Source organism: Aspergillus udagawae (genome assembly GCF_001078395.1).
Source record: "Aspergillus udagawae IFM 46973 DNA, scaffold_8, whole genome shotgun sequence".
Classification (NCBI taxonomy): Eukaryota; Fungi; Ascomycota; class Eurotiomycetes; order Eurotiales; family Aspergillaceae; genus Aspergillus; species Aspergillus udagawae.
In genome coordinates, this window is record NW_025091271.1 from 201,418 (window position 1) to 211,819 (window position 10,402).

A 10,402-nucleotide genomic window follows, 5' to 3' on the forward strand; every position below is an offset into this window, starting at 1 on the left:
ACCTTCAATCGAGATCTTTAAGCAGTCTTCTACGCCCCGGGAGGTCGCAAGTATTTTCTGGCCCGGTCAAGACGAATTCGAGTTATCGCGACAACCGAATGCCGACCCTACCAGATGCTGTCAGCAGTAATCCAATGACTGGCAAATCTCGGACACATACCTATTGCTCCGGAGTTATATGCGTCGACGATCTGGATGACAACGCCGTACGTCGCCCCAACTAGGAAGAAGAGCCCCAGAGCCACCAGGCCGCAATGCAGCAGGTACGCGACCCTCTGGATCAACGTCCCCTTCCTGTAGTGGCCGTGGTCGTACAACCATAACCAACCGGGCAGGCTCATGGCCAGGGGGGCAAAACACACCGATCCCACGAGCGCAATCAGGTAATTGAAGATCGGAATCGCCTCCGCCAGAATAAACGCTAGCGCGCCGAGGACGATCGTACTGGCGAACCAGGTGCCCCAATGAACGATGGTGTTGGCCTGCAAATGGCGCGAATTCCCGAGGATCCGGACGAAGACGTACTTTGCACCGATCTACACGAGCGCCAGTTAAGCTACGACCGACCATGCGCGGGCAGTGTCTGGGGGACTCTTACATGCAGATAGAGGGTGCCGCTCACAACCAGTCCGATCAAGGCAACACCATATGACACCATCTTGATCGTTTGTCCAGCACTCTATATGTGGCTGTTATTCGACTGCTCATGGACATGGACAAAAGGTTGGAGAGGCAATTGATACGCACCCCCAGCGATGGGCTCGCCACCCACTTCCCACACCAGGCATAGACGACCAAACTAAAGGCGAGGTACGATGCGGTCACCAGCGTCATACAGACATACAGCGGCTTCTTGTAGTCTTTCGGGTTCCGCATCTCGGAGATGACCGGCAGGAAGGCACTGGTACCGGCTGAGGAAACAAAAATGGTACAGGAGGCGACCATGCCGGCGGCAAAGCCTGGGTTGTTAATGGCGACGAAGCCCAGCTCGAACGGACCTTCCTGTGGTGCAGCGGCTGGCCGGTCTCGCGTGGTCACCCCGATCACCACAATGAGCACGGCGGCGTAAATGGACAGGAAGCCTACGTAAGACAACCAACCGACGTGCTCAAGTTTGCGGATGGAGGCCGTTGCGATGATCACCACGGCGGCCAGGAATGACCACCAGACGGTGCAGGCTCCGTGGTGGGAGAGGGCATTCAGCGCCGTTGACACGCCCACGATGCCGCTGCCCGTTACCAGCACATAGGCAATGATGAACAAGAGGCCGGTCGCCTCCCTGCCCACAACGCCCCCGGAAACATGGGCCATGTCGGCAATCGAATGGCAGTGAGGGTGTCTCATGCGAAAGTTACCGAGGATGACAAAACAGTACGTGTTGAAGCATCCCCAGGCCACAATGCTGATCGAGCCCCCCACGGCCCCCAGCGAATACAGCGCCGACGGCAGCGAGAGCACCCCTGTCGCGAAAAGGATCTTGGTGAAGATCACGGCCGCGTTGAACCAACCCACCTGGCGGAAATTGACCCCAGAAGCAGTCTTCTTGAAAACCTCCCCTTCCTCGTCGAATTCCACCGCGCGAGGGCTTGCTTGTTCAGAGTCGTACGCCCCATGGGCCTCTGCCTGCTGTTTGTTTAGCATGGCGACACCAGAAGTGTACTTTAGCGTTGTCTCGTTCTATTTCCTTCGTTTTTGCTTTTTCCCAAGCTAGAGAAGGGACCCTTATATAAACAGGGTCGATACTTTACCCGAACCCCCAAGCACGGGAAATTTTGTGATAACTTGCCCTCCCTCGGGAGCACAGCTCGTCCTCCGACCCACTTAGCGGCATGTTCTAGATGCCAATTCATTATCGGAATGGTCAATCATTGCTCGCTATCGGTGGCACTTGGAAATACAGGCGGATTAACTCCCAAAGCCACCGAGAACCGTTTAGCTAAGAGACTAATGCATGAGGATTAACTAGGCAATGCCCTTGTCGCAGGATTATGAATTTGAACCAGGATATTCATCGCTAAATCGGCGGGAGGGGCATTGGCCAGTAAAACACAGCCGGGCATAGCACTATCTGGAAGGTTGCATCAACTAAACCGTTAGCATGTGCATTAGGGCGCCGAGCGGGACGATCCCTGCAATGCGCCTGTGCAATGTTTCCCCTCCGGCTTGCGGGCTACCTTGGTCATTATTTTTACTGAATTTGGAGGGGATCGTTCTGCTTTTTTTTCTGTTGGAAGAGGTGCATTCCCAGTCTGCGAATGCTGTTGCATGTTCAATCCGGTCACCCAGATTTGGTCATTGGGATAGTGTCTCGCTCTTGGAGTTGAGATATATATTCAGTCCGTATTTGGCTGAGATAAACTGCTCTGGAACCGGTCACAGTTGCTTCTCTCTCCTTAAGTTCCTTTCCGCCTATCATGCCACATAGCGCCAACCAAGACGGATACCGTCTCGGAGTGGACGTCGGCGGCACCTTCACAGACGTCTACGCCTTCACGCCCGAGGGCCAGATCGCAAGAGCCAAGGTTCCGACCACTGTTGAAGATCAAAGCATTGGCGTCAAGACCGGAATCCAGAAAGTGCACCAAATTCTCAAACAACGCTACTCCTGGGACGGGAAGTTCCAATTCATCCACCATGGTACTACCACCGCCACCAACGCGGTTCTCGAAGGCAAAGGAGCACGGACCGGCCTGATCGTGACTTCAGGGCACAAAGACATTCTGGCGGTTCGCCGGTCCCAGATCCCTGGTGGTCTGGGTGCCTGGCTGCACTATACTCCCCCGGAGCCGATCGTGCCCCTGGAGCGTGTGATCCAGTGTCAGGAGCGCATGTCGGTAGATGGCAAGACGGTTGTCGCCGTGAATACGGATGCGCTTCGTGATGACCTAAAGGCCTGGGTGAAGGAACGGCCCGAGGCTGTGGCGATATCATTGCTGAACTCGCACTGCAACAGCCAGCACGAAATTTTGGTGGCGAATGTCGTACGGGAAGAGCTCGGATCGGATGTGACTGTGATCTGCTCGAGCGACGTTCTCAGAGAAGTAGGCGAGTACGAGCGAACAGTGACCACCTGCACCAATGCACTTGTCAAACCCGTAGTTCAGAGCTATCTCAGTAACCTGCAGGGCTTACTGGCAGAGGATGGAGATACAATCCGCATCCTCAAGTCGGACGGCGGTCTGACGAGCTTGGAGCTGGCGGGCCAGCTGCCCGTCAATATTCTGATGTCTGGTCCCGCTGGAGGAGTACAAGGGGTCGCCGACGTCGTCACGCGAAACACTCCGTATAAGAACCTGATCACCTTCGACATGGGCGGCACGTCGACGGATTGCGCACTGATCAACCAAGGGAAGCCTCAGCTTCGTCGCGAGACCGTGGTCGGCCAGCTCACCGTTCGCTCGCCCGCCGTGGACATCCGGACAGTGGGAGCAGGAGGCGGCTCAATTGCGAAATACATGAGCATCACTGAAACCATGAGAGTTGGTCCGGAGAGCGCAGGGGCCAGCCCGGGACCCGCATGCTACCGCAAGGGAGGGACTGAAGCCACCGTCACGGATGCCAACCTTGTGCTAGGATACCTGCCCGAGAACCTCTTGGGAGGCGAATTTACTCTGGACGTGGAGGCTGCAACGGCCGCGGTCGGGAGCATCGCTAAACAGATGAAGCTGTCGGTTACCCAGACCGCTGAGGACATTATCAACCTCGTGAACGAGACCATGTACGGAGCCCTGCGCCTCGTATCGGTCGAACAAGGCTATGACCCGAAGGATTTCGCTCTTGTCGCTTTTGGAGGTGCAGGACCCCTTCATGCCAATGCCGTGGGCAAGCTCCTCGGCGCTTGGCCGGTCATTGTTCCCCCCTCTCCAGGTACTCTGTGCGCCCTGGGGGATGCGACTACTCGGCTGAGCTACTCGCAGTCATCCTCTTTCATCCGTCTACTCTCCGCTACAACAGCACAGGAGGTGAAGGGCCAATTTGATGAGCTCGAAGAGGCTAGCCGGGCAGCCATGCAAAGATCCAACGCAAACCGTCCGATGCAGCTGAACATCGCCTATCATGTGGATCTCAGGTACCGAGGCCAGGCATTGAATATGACAGTCGATCTGCAGGCGGAGGAGCTACTACTAGAAGACCAGCCATGGCGAGAGCTCCTGCAGTCAAAATTTGACCAGCTCCATGAACAGCAGTTCAAGTACTGTCTTCCCAATTATGAGCTGGAACTGATGCGCCTCGAGGTCGTTGCCGTTGACGGCTCGCCCAGCATCGAGCTCCCCCGACTCAGCAAGGCCGAATCACCTGCACCACCACCTGACGCAATAGTCTCAAAGAAACAGATCGTCATCGAAGGACAGACGATGGAGGCCACGCTGTGGGATCGGGAGAAATTGAGGCGGCAAGGGGTACGGGTGGATGGCCCCTGCATCATCACCGAAATGGACAGCAACACCCTGATCCTTCCCGGATGTTACGGCGAGATTGATTCGATCGGAAACATTCTGATACGCCCAGCTGATGACCTGCCAAAAGAGCAGCGGCAAGGCCAGACTGCAGAAGCGGCTCTGGAGACCGTCCAATCGACGCCCCTGGTCCCCACGCTGGTCGCGTCTGCCTTGGCCTCAATTCGCAGTGAAATGGACACCCTCATGCTGCGTTGTAGCATGTCACCTGCGATTCGTGAGCAGCAGGATGAATTCAACGTCATCACCACTGCCGACGGCAAGATGCTTGTCGGCCAGTTTGGCAGCTTCATCACTCAGTTTCTGGGCGTCTGGAAAGGCACAATCGAGGAAGGTGATGTGTTCATCACCAACGATACATACATGATTGAAGGAGCCGTGACACACTTGAACGACGTGATCGTCCTGCTGCCCATCTTCCATGATCACCGACTGATCGGATGGGCGTCGCAGTTTGGGCACTTGACTGATGTCGGAGGAATGGTCCCGGGCAGTATGTCCATCAACGCGTCATCCATCTTTGACGACGGTGTCCAGATCCCGTGTATCAAACTGTACAATAAGGGGGTTATGAACACCGACCTGGTCGAGCTGCTCTGTCGCAACTCGCGACAGCCCGACTGGTACAGAGCGGACTTGTTTGCTATCATCACCGCATGCCGAACGGCCGCCAGCCGTGTCTGTGAGCTCGTCATGCGGTTTGGATGCGAGGTCTATCTCGCGGCTTGCTCTGAACTGCTGATGCGCAATCGCACAGCGATGGCACAGATTATCGAGACCGATTTCACCGACAAGCCATGCACGTTCACTGATTTCGTTGATGACGATGGTCACGGCAACGGCCCCTGGGCCTTGACCTGTACAATGAAGAAACTCGATGGGAACAGGCTGCTGTTTGACTGGAGTGGGACGTCCCCTCAGAGCGAGCACAGCATCAATTTCTATCTCTCGGAGACCATGTTCAAGATGTTCATCGGCTACTACATGATCGCCGCAGCTGCACCGGGCACAGTGATCAACGACGGCTTCCACGACCTCATCGACATCTACATCCCCGAGGGCAGCGTCCTGAAACCCGTCCGACCAGCGCCGATTTCCTGCCGGACTCATCTGCTGGGTAGAACAATGGACGTCATGCAAGCGCTTATCGGCCAGAGGAACCCAGTCTATGCCGCGGCCGCGGGCTTCAGCGACTCTCCCCACTTCTTCTACTCTGGATACAAACCAGATGGGGAGTGGTATCAGTTATACCAGATTGGCTTCGGTGGCGTTCCTGCACGGAACGTCGGCGACGGCCTGGACTGCCATTGCCTGTTCCCAGCTATCAAATCGATTCCCACCGAGATCATCGAACTGAACTATCCTCTGCGCATCGAAGCCAACGAGAGCGTCCCGGACAGCGGTGGACCGGGATTCTACCGCGGTGGCAACGCACAGCGCACTCTCTACCGCTTCCTGTGTCGAGGAGAGTTCAGTCTGCACGACGACCGCTGGTTCACGAAGCCCTGGGGGATCCGAGGCGGCAAGCCGGGTTCACGTTCCCGGAAGGTCCTGTACAGATACTCCAAGTCCCAGGATAACCCGCCGGCGGAAGTCTTACCCTCAAAATGCGACCACATCCGCGTCGACCCAGATGACCTCCTCGAGTGGGTGACATGGGGAGGCGGTGGACTCGGAGATCCATTGACTCGACCGGCAGAGAAGGTGGCACTAGAAGTCCGTCGCCGATTAGTGACCATCCAGGGCGCCTACGATAATTACGGTGTGGTTGTGAATCCGGATGATCTGAGCGTGCGTGAAGCCGAGACCAGAGCCTTGAGGACGAGTATGATGGCTGCTCAGGATGCAGTGGGCAAGGCCCAGCAGTATGATCGAGGAGGCACGATCGAGGAATTGACCGAGTCTTGCCTGAAGGAGACTGGGCTTCCTGCGCCAAGTCCGCAATGGGAGCTGGAGCCTTACGGGCCGCATATGTCGGTTCCGTATGTCAAAGAGTGGTATGCGCGGATGAAAGAGGCGAGAGGGTGGGTGCTGTAGTCGTAGATCGTAGATTGGCTTGTTTCCAACGCTACAGCAATACCTGTTCATAATACCAGATGAGAATGACCGTAATAGTGATGCTTAAGTGATTATAGAACGGCCACCGCTCTCGAGTCAGCATTACTGAGTCTACAGTGTCGTGTTGAAAGTAGCGGGATCCCCCTTAATTAGGTTATCTGATCCAGATACTCTTGAGGATGAGATGATAAAATGATAGAGTTAAAGCTATAGCTAGGATCTGTTTACTCGTTCTTCGGCCTCCAATTCTCCTGCCACTCGGGGCATGGATAAGCGTACCGGCCGAGCGCCATCATGGGAAAGTAGTGAGAGTAGAACGAATAGCCTATGTAGAAGTGCTTCGGGAATCCAGTGCCGGTATAAGTCTTCTCGTGCCAGGTAGCTCCCTGAGAAGCAGTCCTCGTCTGCGTCTGCAAAAGGTACTCCACTCCCCGTTGGATTGCCCCTGTGGACGGTGGCATGTATGGCAGTAGAGCCATAAGCGCCCAGGCAGTCTGCGATGCCGTTGACGGGCCATACGCGGCTCTCAAAGGAGTTCTATAAGAATCGACCGTCTCGCCCCAGCCACCGTCTCGATTTTGAACTGTCTCCAGCCATCGGATTGCTTGGTTGACTGCATCTTTTACACTCCTGGCATTGGACATCGTGTCGCTCTTTGAGCCGAAGTACGCCAATGCGCAGAGGACAGCACTCGTTCCGTAAATGTAGTTGCAGCCCCAGCGTCCGTACCAGGCGCCTGATGGTTCCTGCGTGACTGACAAGTAACATATCGCTCTTCGAGAGGCCGACGCAAGGCGGTCCCTAAGGACACTGACATTTGCTTTTTGCAATCCCTGCCGTGCACTGACTGCTAGGAAAACTCCAAAAGCCTCTAGGACGTGGCCGCTGACGTCCGGAGTTGAGGGATCGCACAACCCCTCCATATCGCTGAACGGGATCTTGTTCAGAAAGAGGTTATTATTATCGCGGTCAAATGCACCCCAGCCGCCGTCCATATTCTGCATCCCGAGAAGCCAATGCAGGGCACCCAAAACGGAGGCAGAGCAAACCAGCCGCTCGTCCTGCCGAATCATTGCCAGAACGGCGGAAGCCGTATCATCCACATCAGGGTACCAGGTGTTGAAATACCCGAAACTAAACCCGCCGGGCTTTAACGCAGGGTTGTTCACCTTCCAGTCACCGTAGTTGCCCAATCTCTGATGTTGCTGCAGCCATCCCAACGAGCTTGTCAGCCACGGGCTGGACGCCATGCCTGCGTCGCCGAGAGCAATAAGCATTAAGCTGGTGTCCCAACATGCAGAGACAATGGTTTGAATTCTTTTTCCTTGCTTGTCACGGTATGCGAAGCGTTCAATGGCTTCGAGGCCCCTGCGGATTGGGTCCGACTGCAGGGGGTATGCTTCAAGGCTCAGGGCAAGGATAGCTCCGTGGAGCGGCGGCATAATGTCACCAATGTCTCCCGTATCTTCTTGATGCTCCAGAATCCAGTGGACGCACTTTCGAAGTGCGAAGCGGCGAATGGGGTTCAAAGATCTCAACCCGTTCAGACGGTGCAGGATCGAGTCAGCCAAAGTGAAGATCAACATAAACGGGTCGGATCGCCACGCCGTCGGTTGGTCATGGTTGTATGGTACCATTTTATCCCTCGGGTTGCACCACAGCTCATCCAGGTAGTTGCTAGAGGTTGACTTTCCAGCTGGAAGAGCATAGATTGGGCGATGGTGTGAGATGATCAGAAGAGGCACCACGGTGGCCCGCGCCCAAGCTGACCAGTGATAGATACTGACCGGTACACTTGAAGGTAGCAGGATTAACTCAGGAGGCAATTCCGGTACAGCAGCCCAAGGAAATAAGCCGAACATGGCGAGGTATATGCGGGTAAAGATGCGGACCCTCGCGACACCACCCGCTGTAATCACAAAGTCTCGTGCGCTGCGCATTGCCGCATCGTCCTCCGAGACCCCCAGGATCTTCAACGCAAGGTACGCCTCTACTGTCACCGAGATATCACCCGCATGGTCGGGGACGATACTCCAACCGCCGTCAGCACCCTGCATGGAACGAAACCAGGAGATGAATGCTTCTCTGTCGACGTCAACATCAATGCCGAGAGCCTGGCACAGCAGGACATGCTCTGCGGTGGTTGTTGCGTTGGTTCTCACTTCGCCGCACCAGTGTCCGTCAGAGTGCATCTGCTCTCTGCTGTGAAGCCCAGCGAGCTCGAGCGCTTGCTTGACTCTAGGGAGCAAGGCATCCTCTGGGGCCTGACCCCGAATTCGTAGCCCTTCTGTTGCAATCGCCTCCGTTTGCAACATTGCGAAAAACTAATTTGTATAGAGAAACGTCAACCCGACGAAGTCACCAGGAGTCGGGGTTCTATATTGAGATGCGATGGTTCACTAAATACGCTACTTGCGCAGTAACAGCGGAGCCATAGCACTTCTTGCCAACTTATTTACTTAACGAATGATCCACGACTGTAGGCCTTACGAATTCGGCAAGTGGGTGGAAAGTTAATACCCTTGAACTCTCGTAGTATCCTGTACTTGGGCCCGGTGCTTGTAGTTGGACTATGGCTTTTGTGGATGCTGAGCAACTTGTCTACTCGTCATCCGGCCCAGTCAGAGTCCAGGCATGGAGTATTACTCTGAAAGAGCGATGGATGTCGAAATTGCATCAATTGTAGCGGTAATGAGGAGTGACGCATACTGTCCATTGCGCCACGTTGCTACCAGTGCGTTCCGAGGTTACAAGGAGTCCACCAGCCAAGCACTGCCTTTACAGCGGTGTGAGACAGGGCTGATAGATCTCTATACATTCTAATCCCTTCTCTTTACTGGCCGGCTGCAGTATCCGACCTGGCAACCGATGGGTCACGTCCTTCTCAGACCAGGGGACATCTGACAGCGGCCTGTACCTTATCTTGAACTATGGCAAACAGGGAAATGGCCTTTTGTTCCGGTATTGACGATTATTAGCATTGGTCCAGGCATCTGGTACTGCAGCTGCACCAATGTAACCATGCGACATCTTGCAACCTTGGGTCTATCATACGGCGAAATCATTTCCTATGTCGTTGTAACCATGCTAGGGCCTAGGCTAAGCCTATAAGATACGGCCCATATTTTTACTTAAAATATAAGGTAATTAAGCTTATTCAATTTACATATTTTTAATATTTAGGATGCTAGGAATTCCCCAGCTTTTGCGTAGTACTAGTAAGGCCGGATCGGGATGAGTTCCAGTGGGCCGCGAGATACGGATGATCCAGCTCAATGTCCAACTGCGATAACCACAGTGACAAAACTTGAATATTCGGCACGATGTCCGAGACGGAGAGATTGCAGATTCCTCACGATGCCTACGAGCAGCCCCTGGTGATCACCCTCTTCATCATCGGAGTGTGCGTGGGCTACTGGCTAGTTGCCTTGGAATGACCCGCAATGCATTCCAGGACCGCAGCTACGGTATGCGGCTGATTGCCCTGTCCGGCAATATTGACTATGAACTGGTGTACGTGCTCTATCCCTAGACATCCTGCTGTGGCCGATTGCCTTTCGCCTCTGGCTGGCTCTGGATGTCGTGGTCGCATACACCACCCTGCGGTTCGCCCCCAATGACTGAGGCAGTAGCCGGGGGGCCTCCTGTTTTACTTAGTAACAACTCTTTTGCCCTCGCTTACTGATTGAATAAATGATTCTTTTGCTGAATCTAGGTTAGTCGCTTCCTGGGAACTGCGATTTGCTTACCACAGGAAATTCTGCGATAGAAATATAAGGATCTGACGGTTATATGGAACCATGCCCTGGGCTGGTGTATTAGGTATTTCCTATGGCATTCTGCTCTGGGAGGTCCCACCGTCTGAGAGCACAGTAGCAATGAATTCT

At 54.7% G+C, this 10,402-nt stretch overlaps 3 protein-coding genes across 3 annotated transcripts; 1 reads left to right on the forward strand and 2 right to left on the reverse strand.

The window, feature by feature from the left end:
* Positions 1-66: 66 nt before the first annotated feature.
* Positions 67-1,641, reverse strand: Aud_009564 (uncharacterized protein; the record flags this gene model as incomplete). The annotated part of the gene is made up of 4 exons (XM_043294416.1): positions 67-107; positions 161-536; positions 599-679; positions 748-1,641. 4 exons carry the CDS (start codon positions 1,639-1,641, stop codon positions 67-69), a joined length of 1,392 nt encoding a protein of 463 aa, XP_043150351.1.
* Positions 1,642-2,414: 773 nt separating this feature from the next.
* On the forward strand, positions 2,415-6,494 carry Aud_009565 (uncharacterized protein; the record flags this gene model as incomplete). Its single annotated transcript, XM_043294417.1, has 1 exon — positions 2,415-6,494. One exon carries the CDS (start codon positions 2,415-2,417, stop codon positions 6,492-6,494), a length of 4,080 nt encoding a protein of 1,359 aa, XP_043150352.1.
* Positions 6,495-6,739: 245 nt separating this feature from the next.
* Aud_009566 (terpene cyclase/mutase family protein) lies at positions 6,740-8,830 on the reverse strand (the record flags this gene model as incomplete). The annotated part of the gene is made up of 1 exon (XM_043294418.1): positions 6,740-8,830. The coding sequence occupies one exon, from the start codon at positions 8,828-8,830 to the stop codon at positions 6,740-6,742; it is 2,091 nt and encodes a 696-aa protein (XP_043150353.1).
* Between the last annotated feature and the right edge of the window lie 1,572 nt (positions 8,831-10,402).